The sequence below is a fragment of the Bufo bufo genome, chromosome 1 (genome assembly GCF_905171765.1).
Source record: "Bufo bufo chromosome 1, aBufBuf1.1, whole genome shotgun sequence".
NCBI lineage: Eukaryota > Metazoa > Chordata > Amphibia > Anura > Bufonidae > Bufo > Bufo bufo.
In genome coordinates this window covers 264021915-264037982 of record NC_053389.1, presented here as the reverse complement: position 1 = coordinate 264037982, position 16068 = coordinate 264021915, and the positions used below count along the sequence as shown (strand labels likewise).

At 45.1% G+C, this 16068-nt stretch overlaps 1 protein-coding gene across 1 annotated transcript in view; it reads left to right on the top strand.

Moving 5' to 3' along the window:
• Nucleotides 1–16068, top strand: part of LOC121003431 — a 67843-nt gene that overhangs the window by 18112 nt on the left and 33663 nt on the right. Inside the window, exons 4-6 of the mRNA XM_040435320.1 lie at nt 625–960; nt 3360–3683; nt 5503–5826. Of these exons, the coding sequence (XP_040291254.1) occupies nt 625–960; nt 3360–3683; nt 5503–5826 (984 nt within the window). The remainder of the gene's footprint in view (nt 1–624; nt 961–3359; nt 3684–5502; nt 5827–16068) is intronic.

Here is a 16068-nt window from a genome sequence, read left to right as displayed (position 1 = left end):
TCCCTGCTGTCAAGTGGACACACGCTTGCCTGATGAAGGGCATTCAATTTGCCCGAAACGTTGTTCAGTGTACCACCATGTCCGGCTAAATAAAGACTAATCAAGCATAACAAAAATTGGTGTGCTGTCTGAATCGTTTAATACAAATTTAAAACCAACATCACATGCATAAACAGTTTTGGTTATGAATAGGACCCAACCACGACAGGGCTAGACAGCTGTGCTAACTAATCCTGGCTAGGACACAACCCTCAAACAGCATTGAAAACAGGAGAACCTCTAAAAGAAAGACAGTCACAGGCAGGGGTGGGATTCAAATTTTGAACAACAGGTTCCCTACTCAACGGCGGGCACGCAGCGTCACGACACATGTTTACATATACATACACCATATATATGCAACACACATACACATAAATACACCATATATACACTACACACACATACCACCCAACTTTTAAAAAGCCTAAGGAGTTAAACTATGGAATTGAAGCGCTCATCTCCAGCTGACGCTGTCATTTTAACAAACAGATCTGGAGAACCTGAGGAAACTGGCTGAATCCCATGCCAGGCCACAGGAGAACCCTATCACATGTCTTATATTTGATTCCTTTCTCTCCACAGCCATGATGCCAGACAATCTCCTGCAGGGGTCCGTGGATGATACATTGACTTTAACCTGCAAATATCCTGTTGATGAAGGTCCAAGAGAGGTATGCTGGGGGAGAGGGAGCTGTCCTATCTCGGGCTGTAAAAACAAGATCATCTCTACCGATGGCACCAAAGTGACCTGGAGCGAATCGAGAAGATACAACTTATTGGGGAATATCACGCGGGGTGACGTATCCCTAACCATCAGTGGTTTGTCAAAGGATCAGGAGGACACCTACTGCTGCCGTGTACGGATCCCAGGACCATTCAATGACATTAAAAATGAGATTAAACTGGAAATAAAAGACGGTAGGATGATGTGTTTTTTTAATCAGTTTGGGATGTTACTTAATTAAAGGGGTTGTTCGCTGCTTAGAACAACCTCTACTTTTTAAAAGGTCCCTTGAGAATAAACAGATCACAAACTTTCCCCCGGCTGGGATCTTCAGCAATCAACTGTAATTTGAAGTAAGCATTCAAATTGCCTGCAGCGATACCACAAGAGAAACTAAGTATAAAAGAAGATTCATTCAATCAAATGGTTGTCTGTGTGATGCAGGACAGGTCTTCCAGTGTGAGAGATGCTGTTTGTATTCTCTCTCCTAAACAGAGGAATAATCTATTGCAGAGTTTGTCCAACTTCATATAGTTTTTAAATGCCCCCAACCAGGGGTGGACTGGGAACTTAAATTGACCCTGGAAAAAAAAATGGCCCCCATGTTGTAGGCAGGTCAATGCACAGACGGCAGGGAAACATAACTAGGCAAGGCCAACACAAGTAGGCAGATCAGCAATACCATAGTGCAGCACAAAATAATGTCCTTCTGTGGTGGCCAGCAGCTGCCACGTTCTGTCCTACTCCTCCTGGAGCGGTGGGCTTAGGAGGTGAGATGCTGGCCACAGCACTAAGCCAGCCCTACCTTCAGCATGATGCCTGGACTGCTCTTAGTAATGACCCCTATAGTGCCCCCAGTAGTATGCTCCCCAAGTGGCCAATAAAAGAAAATATAAAACCAGAGTACCTTTCCAAGCACACTGCATCAAATGGTGGCTTGAGAGTAAACAGTGGAGCAGAGAACCATGGGCTCCCGTGCCCTGTGCAGTATGCAATTGTACCACCATTCTAAGAATGGCGATACAATTGAATTTAGGAGCGCACATGCAGCCACTAGCCATGTACATATGTACCTGATGCCCTTAGTGTTAATTACCAGAGAGTGTCAGATCATTATGTACCTAACCAGGAGCAGTGAGGAGTGCTCAAGCAGCCCCCTGGGCATTGGCCCGTGGGGAAATGTCCCTCTATGGTCTATGGACAACCTACCCCCACCCTCCAGGACCTGTTGAAGGAACAATACTAACCTGCTCTCTGATCTTCGGTTCTGGCTCCTTGTATCCAAAACTATATGAAGTTGTACAAGATGTCTTCTAATCAGCAGTGAGATATCTAAGTCTCTCACTAATTTCATGGCTTCTGTTATCACCAGTGTGATCAATCTATTTTCAAATATCATGTGTCATTCAGGTAAAATAGGTTTTATCAGATTTTCAGCAGGGTTCACGGCTTTTGACAAAAAAAGAACTGAAGATTATTCCAGGCATTACACTGGAACCCAACTGTACATAACACTGATGTGAACAGAGCCTACCTGTGTATGACCATCTTTAAGCTGAATAAGGCTACTTTCACACTAGCGTTCGGGGCTCCGCTTGTGAGTTCCGTTTGAAGGCTCTCACAAGCGGCCCCGAACGGATCCGTAAAGCCCCAATGTATTCTGAGTGGATGCGGATCCGCTCACAATGCATCAGGATGGCTCCATTACGCCTCCGTTCCGCTCAGCAGGCGGACACCCGAACGCAGCTTGCAGCGTTCGGGTGTCCGCCTGGCCGTGCGGAGCCAAACGGATCCATCCAGACTTACAATGTAAGTCAATGGGGACGGATCCGTTTGAAGTTGACACAATATGGTGCAATTTCAAACGGATCCGTCACCCATTGACTTTCAATGTAAAGTCTGGACGGATCCGTCTGAACTAATTTTTTCTGAACTATAATGCAGACTGATCCGTTCTGAACGGATCCCAACGTTTGCATTACAGGAGCGGATCCGTCTGTGCAGACACCAGACGGATCGGCTCTGAACGCAAGTGTGAAAGTAGCCTTAGAGTATGAAAACAGTGAACGCTTACACAGAAGAATACAACAGACTATACAATAAGTGGAGTCACCAAAAATGTTGTTTTAATTGTTCCCCAGTTCTTAGAAGAATCTAATGCAGTATATTGGGCAGTGTCCACTTGAAGTTAAAGAGGTTGTCCAGGATTAATAAACATGGCTGCTTTCTTGTAAAAACTGTGCCAAATCTAGCTACGGGCAGTGTCTGGTATTGCAACTCATCTGTATTCACTTCAAAGGAACTGGGCTGTAATACAAGACACATCCTGTGGACAGATGTGAAGCTATTTCCAGGAGAAACCAACCATGCTGGACAATCCTTTTAAATACTAACTTGGTCTTGTGAAACAAATTACTCTAAAGATTTCCATTACGAGGTCATGAAACAATCTTACTAAAGTCTTGGTCAAAGTCACAGTTAGTTATATTGATTTAAAAATGTTCATAAGGGAAACTGTAGAAAGTGAGAGCAGGAGACCCAATACTTTATCTATATGCCATAACACTTGTGTACTACTGCTTTGTCATCACAGTTGTTCGTGTGACTGCCTCACTGAGGGATACACTCGTATTACCTTGTTCATACTCCACCGATGCTGGCACAAGCCCAGTATGCTGGGGTCACGGTCATTGTGGACTATTCTCATGTCACAATAAGGTCCTTGAAAGTGATGGCGATGAAGTGACCTGGAAAGAGTCCGATAAATACCAATTAACAGGGAACATGGCAAATGGGAATGTGTCCCTGACCATCAAAAATGCAAATGAGCATGATGGAGGAGTCTACTGCTGCAGAGTCAAGGTCCCTGGAGCTTTCAACGATATAAAGAAGGAAATCCGTGTAGAGATACGAGAAGGTATAGTATTTCCCATCCTTTAGTTTTAAGACACTGTGCTACTACTAATACTACTGTGCATTTTACAGAGAACAGATGTAGCAGAGCTTTGTTGGTTATTTGGTACAACTTAGTATATTACAATGTACCCACCCTTGCTACATCTGTACTTATGTACATGCCCTTGTGAAAGTTATGTGGAAAAATGTCTAAAAATGAGCTTTTTTTTGTTCAGAGGCTTAGCTGGATTTACCTATGGGCACAGTAGACCAGTGTCTGTGCAGGCCTAGAGGAGGGGCATCTTCTGAAGGAGACATTTACATAGGAGTACATAGAACAATGTGTATTCATATGTACATGATTTGATATGCTAATAAGGTTGACACAATAGGAAGACTGCTGATGCTGCCTGTATTGGAGGTAAGTTGATGATGAATGGAGGAAAAAAATGGCCACATGGCTGTAGGGAGTAGTGCCGATTGAGGGAGGTAAATGTTTCACCAAGTGACAGGTCCTCTTTGATTTTGTAAACAAATATTTTAAATCCATACACTACTGTAGGTGTGGCCTAGTTGATGGGTGGTGTCTAAGGCACCAGAAAATCTGCGCCTATAGGTTCATAAGACGTAAAATAGATACTGTTCACAGGAATTAATCTTTTCAAAGCCATGCATATCCACATGCGTATAACACTTGTATGTATCACAGACCCATAGGCAATTCATGTGCCACGGTATGATGCCTCCATGAGACAATTTACACTTCTAGGGAAAAATATCTCTTATATAGTTGTTAAGGTTGGAAAAAGTCCATCAAGTCCAAACTGTAAAGTCAGTGGAACCAGGGATTCCCAGCCAGTCTCCCATGCTGGTACTTGCCTGGCATTAAAGGGGTTCTCCAAGAATTAAGAAAATGTAAATATGTAAATATTACCAAATACCTTTTATTAGTTATAATGGCTCGTTTTGTCTAGGGAGCAATGATTAGGAGAAACAAAATGGCCGCTGTCCTGATAGTATACACAAAACCTGTCCTAATCACACAGGAGGTGTGACAAGTTACTTCACAACACTGAGGTAAAGAACTGCCTCATCCTCCTCTCTGCTCTGCTTCTCAGGGATTATGATCCTGACTACAGTTTAATATGATATTTAGCTAAATCTTTGTGGGAATGGAGTTCATGAGGATATATGAAGTATAGAAAAGACAGACTGTGGTAATGGAGACTGCACACAAGTGCTGCTGCTTATTAGCCACATCTGCCCATGAACTCCATTCCTGCAGAGATTCAGCTGAAGATCTTATCAGCTGTATTCAGGATCATAATCCCTAACAAGCAGAGAAGAGGACGAGGCAGCTCTTTATCTCAGTGTTGTGAAGTAACTTGTTCTGCTGTGTGATTAGGACAGGTTTTGTGTGTACTAATAGGACAGCAGCCATTTTATTTTCCCTAATGATTGCTCCCTAGAGAAAACGAGTCATTATAACTAAAGAAAGGTATTTGGGAATATATTTATAATGAAGTAATATTTAAATATTTTCTTAATTCACAGAGAACCCCTTTAAGCTCTGCATATTTTGCAATCTGATGAGTGCAGGTACATTCAGCTTAGAATGACCATTGTATTGTATGCGACAGAACATGGTCGAATTTTATTTCTGATAATTTCTTTATGAATCCATGAGGAAAAAACTTCAAGATTGTGTTTTTATAAACATGGAGGAAAACATAGGTTAAGCATGAGCACATCCCATAGCAGTCTACTGACGCCATATTACAGATCTGTAACCATCGCCATCTCCCTCCTACATGTATATTTTCTCTATTCTGTGTTCACAGCTGACCAGATTTCTGGACGTGTAGGTGACATGGTGAAATTACCATGTAAATACGATGTCAGTGAGGGCACATCCCCTATGTGCTGGGGAAAAGGCTCCTGCCCAACGTTTAAATGTTCCAACACTATTGTCTGGACTGATGGAGATGATGTCACCTGGACTGAGTCAGAAAAATACAAGCTGAGAGGAAACATAGAAACTGGAGATGTGTCTTTGACCATCAACAGTGTGACAAAGGAGGACGAAGGAGTGTACTGCTGCCGTGTGGAGGTCCCGGGACTGTTCAATGACAAGATGAAGGAAATCAATTTGGAAGTGGAATTTGGTAACTGATTTGATTAGCATGACGATAGTTTGAGATTATTTCTATAATTCATACGGTTTCTAAGAGAATTTAATGCGAATCTATCACCATCACCAGGTTAATGCTATCCTATCTGAGTTCAGAATAACGTATTGATAGAGACCCTAATTTCACCAATAGGTCATTTTATGGTTTCTTCAAGTAGTTCTCATGAAATGACTGTTCATGAGCCACAGGGTGAACTATTGGGGTCATTTATCAAACTAGTGTAAAGTAGAACTGGCTTAGTTGCCCATAGCAACCAATCAGATTCCACCTTTCATTTTTGACAGCTCCTTTGGAAAATTAAAGGAGGAATCTAATTGGTTGCTATGGCCAACTATGCCAGGTCTACTTTGCACCAGTTTGATAAGTACTTTGTGGCTTGTATTCATGCATGTTGGGATCACCCTGCTCTTCTGCTGCTAATTGACAGCTTTTCCCCATACTGTACACAGGGAAAAGCTGTCAATCAGCAGCAAGTAAAGACTTCAGCTCTTAAATATCAGGGACTCCAGAGCATGTGCACATAATTGAGAGGACTCCAGTACTGGGCATGTGCTGCTTCTCATCAACATTGATTTTATAAAAAGTACTGCATGAAAACCAGTAAGTGACACAGTGCTGGATTCAGGATCTCTGTTACTGCTCAGATATGGCAGAATAAATCTAGTGATAGATTATCTTTTAAATAGAGCTTGGGCAACCAAAATGAACGTCATAGGGGGGAGATTTATCAAACTGGTGTAAAGTAGAACTGCCTTAGTTGCCCATAGCAACCAATGAGATTGCACCTTTCATTTTTCACAGCTATTTTGGAAAATGAAAGGTGGAATCTACACTGAGCAAAAATATAAACGCAACACTTTCGGTTTTGCTCCCATTTTGCATGAGCTGAACTCACAGATCTGAAACATTTTCTACATACACAAAAGACCCATTACTCTCAAATATTGTTCACAAAACTGTCTAAATCTGTGTTAGTGAGCACTTCTCCTTTGCCGAGATAATCCATCCCACCTCACAGGTGTGGCATATCAAGGTGCTGATTAGACAGCATGAATATTGCACAGGTGTGCCTTAGACTGCCCACAATAAAAGACCACTCTGAAATGTGCAGTTTGATCACACAGCACAATGCCACAGATGTCGCGACATTTGAGTAAGCGTGAAATTAGCATGCTGACTGCAGGAATGTCTACCAGAGCTGTTGCTCGTTCAATGAATGTTCATTTCTCTACCATAAGCCGTCTCCAAAGGCGTTTCAGAGAATATGGCAGTACATCCAACCGGCCTCACAACCGCAGACCACGTGTAACCACACCAGCCCAGGACCTTCACATCCAGCATGTTCACCTCCATGATCGTCTGAGATCAGCCACCCGGACAGCTGCAGCAACAATCGGTTTGCATAACCAAAGAATTTCTGCACAAACTGTCAGAAACCGTCTCAGGGAAGCTCATCTGCATGCTCGTTATCCTCATCGGGGTCTGGACCTGACTGCAGTTCGTCGTCGTAACCGACTTGAGTGGGCAAATGTTCACATTCCATGGCGTCTGGCACGTTGGAGAGGCGTTCTGTTCACGGATGAGTCCCGGTTTTCATTGTTCAGGGCAGATGGCAGACAGCATGTGTGGCGTTGTGTGGGTGAGCGGTTTGCTGGCATCAATGTTGTTGATCGAGTAGCCCATGGTGGTGGTGGGGTTATGGTATGGGTAGGCGTATGTTATGGACAACGAACACAGGTGCATTTTATTGATGGCTGTCACTACCAGAGCTCTGAGACGTTCTCACAGCTCTGTTTCTCCACCCCTGTGATGATGTCACTACCTGAGCTTGGAGGAGTTCTCACTGCTCTGTTTCTCCGCCCCTGGGATGAGGTCATTACTTTCTGTTTCCTTCCTCTCAGCTGTTTCTCCTATGTTTGATTTCTCTGCCTTTTAAATCACCCCTCCTCCTTTTGTAGAGTGTGGATTATATTTCTCATTTGAGTTGTAGCTCTTGCTTGAGTATCTTCACTTGTATGCTATCATTTCACTGGACCTGTGTTCTGCTGCTGCAAGTACTCCGGATATTGCCACCTGTCTTTGGATCCGTCTTCTCTGCTGCTGCAACCCCTTCAGCTAAGTGTGCAGACATTGTAGTGTATCTGTTTGTTTTCTGACCGGATCCGAGGCGACCACGGTTCCCTCCATATACTGAGCAGGGCACCGGTGGCCGTGCCCCTTCCACTATTGTAGGGGTTACAGTGGTCATTAGTCTTAGGTACGCGGGCATGCCTCGTTCCACCTTTAGGATCCGGGTATGTGCTTAGCAGCGTAGGGAAAGCTTTGAGGGTCTGACAGGGGTCACCCTTTATCCTCCCTAGTTTGGGTCCGGTCAGTGGCTCTATTTTCTGTGTATGCTCTAGTTGCTCACATACAGCCGTGACATTATAATCCACCAAAACCGTCTTTTTGACATGGATCCGCTTTCTGGCCTGGTTGACCGCATGCAGGGTCTTTCTTTGGAGGTAGCGGATCTCCGTCAATCTATGACTCAGCTTCAAGCATTGGGCTCTGCTCCGGCCCATGGAGTCTGTTGCGAGCCAAAGGTCTCACTTCCGGAAACGTTCTCCGGGGGCAGTGAGAATTTTGTTCGCTTCAGAGAGGCATGCAAACTCCATTTTTGCTTGTGTCCCCATTCCTCTGGTAATGAAGAGCAGAGGGTGAGTATTGCCATCTCCCTGCTCAGGGGTAATGCTCAGACTTGGGCTTTTTCATGCCATCAGGGGATCCCTCCCTTCGATCTGTGGAAAGATTTTTTGTGGCCCTGGGGCAGATATATGATGACCCGGATCGTGTTGCGCTGGCCGAATCTAACTTACGTTTTTTATGCCAGAACAAACTGTCTGCAGAGCTTTATTGTTCTGAATTTCGGAGATGGGCAGCTGATTCAGGTTGGAATGATGCTGCACTCCGGAGTCAGTTCTGTCATGGTCTCTTAGAGAGATTGAAAGATGCGTTTGCTTTCCATGAGAGACCAACGTCCTTGGAGTCTGCCATGTCATTGGCGGTACGCCTTGACAGGCGTCTAAGAGAAAGAAACGAGACCTCTCTGTCCAGCCATTGTCAGTCTAGGGGCAGTGGTGCGGACTCATTCAGTGTGCAGGGGCCTCATCCTGTCTCGGTCCCCTCTGAGGAGGAGCCCATGCAGCTAGGTCGACTTGCCCCTGATAAAAGAGGATTTAGTCCTCAGAGTATGGTGTGTTTTTGTTGTGGGGGCATAGGTCATTTGGCAAATGTTTGTCCGTCTTGGAGATTCTTGAACTGTACTAAGAGCGATAATAAGAGAAAAACCTCAAAAGGTAAATCATCAAACTCTGCTTCATCTGCTACTTTGTAGGAATTGATGCTTTTCCTCTGACCTGCAGTTCCCGTTTTCTCCTGTCTGCCAGGGTGGCACTAGAGAGCAAAGTCATTTCTTGTGAGATTTTTGTCGATAGTGGAGCGGCCGTCAATCTTATTGACACTCAATTTGTAGCCATGCATGGTTTTCAGGTTTGTACATTAGAAAAGGATATACCTGTTTTTGCTATTGACTCTGCTCCACTCTCACAGAGATCTCTGAAGGGCATTGTTCACAATATCCGGTTGGCTGTGGGTGACACTCATGTGGAGGATATATCTTGTTTTGTCCTTAACGGATTGCCTTCTCCTCTAGTTTTGGGGTTACCCTGGCTCACTAGACATAACCCCACTATTGATTGGCAAGGAAGGCAAATAAATGAGTGGAGTGACTTTTGTAGAGAGAATTGTCTCACAGCGACTTTTGCAGAGGTGTCTACTAAAACTGTGCCATCATTTCTCTCTGATTTCTCGGACGTGTTTTCCGAGAGCGGTGTTCAGGAGCTACCTCCTCACTGGGAGTTTGACTGTCCCATTAACCTCATTCCCGGCGCCAAGCTGCCAAAAGCACGCCTCTACAATCTCTCACAACCGGAAAGAATCGCAATGCGAACCTATATCTCCGAGAGTCTCGATAAGGGGCATATTCGTCCCTCAAAATCACCTGTTGCCGCTGGGTTTTTTTTTTTGTTAAAAAGAAAGATGGCTCTCTGAGACCTTGCCTAGATTTTAGGGAGCTGAACCGTATCACGATTCGCGATCCCTATCCCCTTCCTCTGATCCCGGACCTCTTCAACCAAATTGTTGGGGCCAAGGTTTTTTCCAAATTGGATTTGAGAGGCGCGTACAACCTGGTCAGGGTCAGAGAGGGGGATGAATGGAAAACGGCCTTTAATACCCCTAACGGGCATTTCGAGAATCTCGTTATGCCTTTCGGCCTGATGAATGCTCCGGCCGTCTTTCAGCATTTTGTTAATAGTATTTTCTACCATTTAATGGGGAAATTTGTATTGGTGTATCTTGATGATATTTAGATTTTTCCCCCTGATGTTCAGACCCATCAGGATCATCTTTTTCAGGTTCTGCAGATTCTGCGGGAGAATAAATTGTACGCCAAGCTGGAGAAATGTGTTTTTATGGTTTCAGAGATTCAATTTCTGGGTTTTCTCCTCTCTGCTTCTGGTTTTCGCATGGATCCGGAGAAGGTCCGTGCTATACTTGAGTGGGAGCTTCCTGAGAATCAGAAGGCATTGATGCGCTTTCTGGGTTTTGCGAACTATTACAGAAAGTTCATTTTGAATTATTCCTCTGTTGTCAAACCCCTCACTGACATGACAAAAAAGGGGGCGGATTTTTCCTCTTGGTCGGAGGAGGCGCTTGCAGCTTTTTCTAAGATTAAAGAGAGTTTTGCGTCTGCTCCCGTCTTGGTGCATCCCGATGTTTCCTTACCTTTTATTGTTGAGGTGGATGCTTCCGAGGTGGGTGTGGGTGCGGTTTTGTCCCAGGGCCCTTCTCCTGCCAAATGGCGACCCTGTGCCTTTTTCTCTAAAAACTCTCCCCGGCAGAGAAAAACTATGATGTGGGAGATAGGGAGTTGTTGGCCATCAAGTTGGCTTTCGAGGAATGGCGCCATTGGTTGGAGGGGGCCAGGCACCCTATCACCGTTTTTACCGACCATAAGAATCTGGCATACTTGGAGTCGGCCAGGCGTATGAATCCGAGACAGGCCAGATGGTCTCTGTTCTTCTCCAGATTCAATTTTGTCGTTACATTCCGCCCTGGGATCAAAAATGTGAAGGCTGATGCTCTCTCTCGCTGTTTTCCGGGAGGAGGAAACTCCGAGGACCCGGGTCCCATTTTGGCGGAGGGGGTAGTTGTTTCTTCTCTATATTCTGATTTGGAGGCCGAGGTCCAGGCTGCCCAGACTGAGGCACCTGCCCGTTGTCCTTCTGGGAAGGTGTTTGTGCCTCCTGAGCTACGTCACAAACTCTTCAAGGAGCATCATGATACTGTTCTTGCTGGTCACCCCAGGAGTAGAGCCACGGTAGATCTCATTGCTCTGAGATTTTGGTGGCCAGCTCTTCGTAAGTCGGTGGAGGGTTTTGTGGCTGCTTGTGAGACGTGCGCTCGCGCTAAGGTCCCTCATTCACGGCCTTCAGGTTCCCTTCTCCCGTTACCCATACCTTCCCGTCCTTGGACACACCTGTCCATGGACTTTATCACGGATCTTCCTCGTTCCTCAGGGAAGTCGGTGATCCTGGTGGTGGTGGACCGTTTTAGCAAGATGGCTCATTTCGTACCTTTCCCTGGTTTACCCAATGCTAAAACATTGGCGCAAGCTTTTGTCGACCATATTGTTAAATTGCATGGCATTCCCTCTGATATTGTTTCCGATAGAGGCACGCAGTTTGTGTCCAGATTCTGGAAGGCTTTCTGTTCTCGCCTGGGGGTTCGGCTGTCCTTCTCTTCTGCTTTTCACCCGCAGTCGAATGGTCAGACTGAGCGCCTCAATCAGAATCTGGAGACATATTTGCGCTGTTTTGTGGCAGAGAACCAGGAGGATTGGTGTTCATTTCTCCCTCTTGCTGAGTTTGCTCTGAACAACCGTCGTCAGGAATCTTCTGATAAGTCACCATTCTTTGGTGCATATGGGTTCCATCCGCAGTTTGGGACATTCTCGGGAGGGGCTCCTTCTGGTTTACCTGAGGAGGAGAGATTTTCCTCGTCTTTGTCTACCATTTGGCAAAAGATTCAGAGTAATCTTAGAAAGATGAGTGAGAAGTATAAGCGTGTGCCTGATAAGAGACGTGTGCCTGATAAGAGACGTGTGCCTGGTCCGGACCTGAATGTGGGTGATCTGGTGTGGTTGTCTACAAGAAATATTAAACTGAAGGTTCCCTCCTGGAAATTGGGTCCCAAGTTTATTGGGCCTTATAAAATCTTGTCAGTCATCAATCCTGTTGCCTTCCGTCTTGATCTTCCACGGGTTTGGAAGATACATAATGTATTTCACAGATCTCTCTTAAAACCATATGTCCAGCCCACGGTACCCTCCTCTTTGCCTCCTCCTCCGATTTTGGTTGATGGCAATCTGGAGTTTGAGGTTTCCAGAATTGTGGACTCTCGCATTGTCCGCAGTTCTCTTCAGTACCTCGTTCATTGGAAGGGTTATGGTCCTGAGGAGAGGATGTGGGTTCCGGTGTCGGACATTAAAGCCACTCGCCTCATCAGGGCATTTCATAGGGCTCATCCTGAGAAGGTGGGTCCTGGGTGTCCGGAGTCCACCCGTAGAGGGGGGGGTACTGTCACTACCAGAGCTCTGAGACGTTCTCACAGCTCTGTTTCTCCACCCCTGTGATGATGTCACTACCTGAGCTTGGAGGAGTTCTCACTGCTCTGTTTCTCCGCCCCTGGGATGAGGTCATTACTTTCTGTTTCCTTCCTCTCAGCTGTTTCTCCTATGTTTGATTTCTCTGCCTTTTAAATCACCCCTCCTCCTTTTGTAGAGTGTGGATTATATTTCTCATTTGAGTTGTAGCTCTTGCTTGAGTATCTTCACTTGTATGCTATCATTTCACTGGACCTGTGTTCTGCTGCTGCAAGTACTCCAGATATTGCCACCTGTCTTTGGATCCGTCTTCTCTGCTGCTGCAACCCCTTCAGCTAAGTGTGCAGACATTGTAGTGTATCTGTTTGTTTTCTGACCGGATCCGAGGCGACCACGGTTCCCTCCATATACTGAGCAGGGCACCGGTGGCCGTGCCCCTTCCACTATTGTAGGGGTTACAGTGGTCATTAGTCTTAGGTACGCGGGCATGCCTCGTTCCACCTTTAGGATCCGGGTATGTGCTTAGCAGCGTAGGGAAAGCTTTGAGGGTCTGACAGGGGTCACCCTTTATCCTCCCTAGTTTGGGTCCGGTCAGTGGCTCTATTTTCTGTGTATGCTCTAGTTGCTCACATACAGCCGTGACAATGGCATGTTGAATACACAGAGATACCGTGACGAATACACAGAGATACCGTGAGGCCCACTGTTGTGCCATTCATCCACGACCATCACCTCATGATGCAGCATGATAATGCATAGCCCCATATTGCAAGGATCTGTACACAATTCCTGGAAGCTGAAAACATCCCAGTTCTTGCATGGCCAGCATACTCACCGGACATGTCACCCATTGAGCATGTTTGGGATGCTCTGGATCGGCGTATACGACAGCGTGTTCCAGTTCCTGCCAATATTGTGCAACTTCGCACAGCTATTGAAAAGGAGTAGACCAACATTCCACAGGCCACAATCAACAACCTGATCAACTCTATGCGACGGAGATGTGTTGCACTGTGTGAGGCAAATGGTGGCCATACCAGATACTGACTGGTTTTCTAATTCCCCCCCCCCCTCCCCCATCTCGCTAGCATTACCTATTGGAAGTGGTCCTCTATGAGTCAATAATATCCAACTTTGCAACAAGCCTTGGGATTTGACAAGGGAATATAGCCAAACCAGATATCCATCTGTATACAGCTGTTTCAGGGTGCTTGCCCCTCATCAGTATGGAGTAGAATTCTGGCTGGCTCAGTGTGATGCCTTGGAATTAGCTTAGGCAGTAAAGCAAAACTGTGCACATTTCAGAGTGGCCTTTTATGGTGGGCAGTCTAAGGCACACCTGTGCAATATTCATGCTGTCTAATCAGCACCTTGATATGCCACACCTGTGAGGTGGGATAGATTATCTCGGCAAAGGAGAAGTACTCACTAACACAGATTTGTGAACAATATTTGAGAGTAATGGGTCTTTTGTGTGTAGAAAATGTTTCAGATCTTGGAGTTCAGCTCATGCAAAATGGGATCAAAACCGAAAGTGTTGCGTTTATATTTTTGTTCAGTGTAATTGGCTGCTATGGGGAAACTAAGCCTGTTCTTCTTTACACCAGTTTGATAAAGCTCCCCCATCCTGTTTGTATCATAAATCTAGCTCTTGTGGCCCACATGCGGTTTCCCTAAAAGGGGGTCCATTACTGGTTAGTGGTAAGAACCTGCTTGAATGTAGACTTCACAACGGTGTCACAATGTTAGTTAATAGGGAGGTGGAACCTGGTTCATAAAAAAAGACGGGGCCACAAACCTCAGTTTCAGGCGGTTAGAAGTATGATAGTGTAAACCAGCAGCTGAATGTAGTCTAATTAGTTTATACAATGCTTCCCACAATGGTCAGAACAGAGTCAGAAATCTTTCTACACTGTATTACACTATCAGATTATCTGACCAATTTCTGTCCAATCAGACTAATAGTTGATGTGCATTACAAAAGATCTGTGTGTGTAAAAGGCCATCTGACCAATGATTGGTCAGAAAATCTGTTTTTTGTAATAGGATGTTAATAACTGATACTGTAATATCTGAGAGGGATAGATAAGAACGCACATTGATTTTGACTTCCCTAATCCACAACTGTGTTGAAATTTGTGGAAAAGTAGGCCACCACCAACATTGACTTCAAAGCTATGACAGGATTTGGAGATTTGAAACCCACCTCATGGAATCTGATAAATAACACAATGCTATCAGTGTTTTTTTTTTTCCATGCAATATGTGAACAGCTTGAACAGTGGTTGAGACAGCTGCCCTTCAGACCAAACAACAGTATGACCGTGGTTCTGTATCAACAAGCTAATGATCTTCATTGGTGACCATATCAACATCAATCATTGCATAGCAAGCTCCCAGCTGAAAACATAGTACTGGCAGATGCTGTGCCAGTACTGCGGAGCATAATAATGGCTACGGGAGTAGGTGAGAGGAGAAGGAGACAGCGTAGGTGTCTCCTCTCCTCAGGTCATTGGTGCCAGCACCATTATCAAGTGAGTGGAGGGGAGGACTGGCACACAACAGCTCCTGTAATGAGTGGAGATGCTACAGCAGTGACAGGAATTGTATGACCAGGTCAAGGGGACACTGCTTCTCCGCAGTTCTGCAGTCCAGCTCTAATCTCAACCACTGGTCGGTTTCCACCACTGTGTTTATAGATATGCAAGTACAAAAACCTCTTGTTTTCCTCTCCAGATGGATTCCAACAAAGAAAACCCTGATGCTTTTGGAAGGTAATCAACATAATCAGAAACAAGCAACCGTAGAAAATAACTTTCTTATCTGTAATTCCACATAAAGGGCGTCTATCTTAAAAGTTTCACCATGCTAATTTGCTGCCAACCCTAAGTAGGGGCTGGGGTGAACAGTACAAACTTCTGAGGAGCTTTTCTCCTAAGGCTTAGTGTTGATTCTGCTCAGGGCTGCACTGTGAAGTGCTCTCTGTATTGAGCTGCTTCACAGCCCCTCCCCTCTGATCAGAGTGACAGCTGTGGCATCCAATCAGGAGACCATTCCAGCTGACCACGAGCAGAGAGGAGGGGGCTGAGAAACAGCTCAATGTAGAGAACAGAGAGTGTTTCATAGTGAAGCTCTGTCTCCTGCACACTTGAGGGAGCAGAATCTGCCAGAATAAAACTTCATATTCTGACTACTCCTGATGAGAAAAGCTTTGCAAAAGTTTGTTCTTCTTAAAACTCAGTTGTTTTTTTCTTAAAACTCTGCTTTGTTTGTACCATTGTCAATTAATTCATGCATTTCCGGGTGGAATAACAGAGAAACTGCATAATGTAGAGGTCTACGGTAAACTCTGACATATCAGGAGCATTAATGGATCATCTTTATACTAGCTTTCTATAAATGTAATATAGTAATAAGGATCCTTCATATCCTATGTAATCAGAAAATGGTAGGGCTAGTCTTGCTTGGTCTCCATTGCCTACAGAGCAACATCTGGAGGTTTCTTCTGC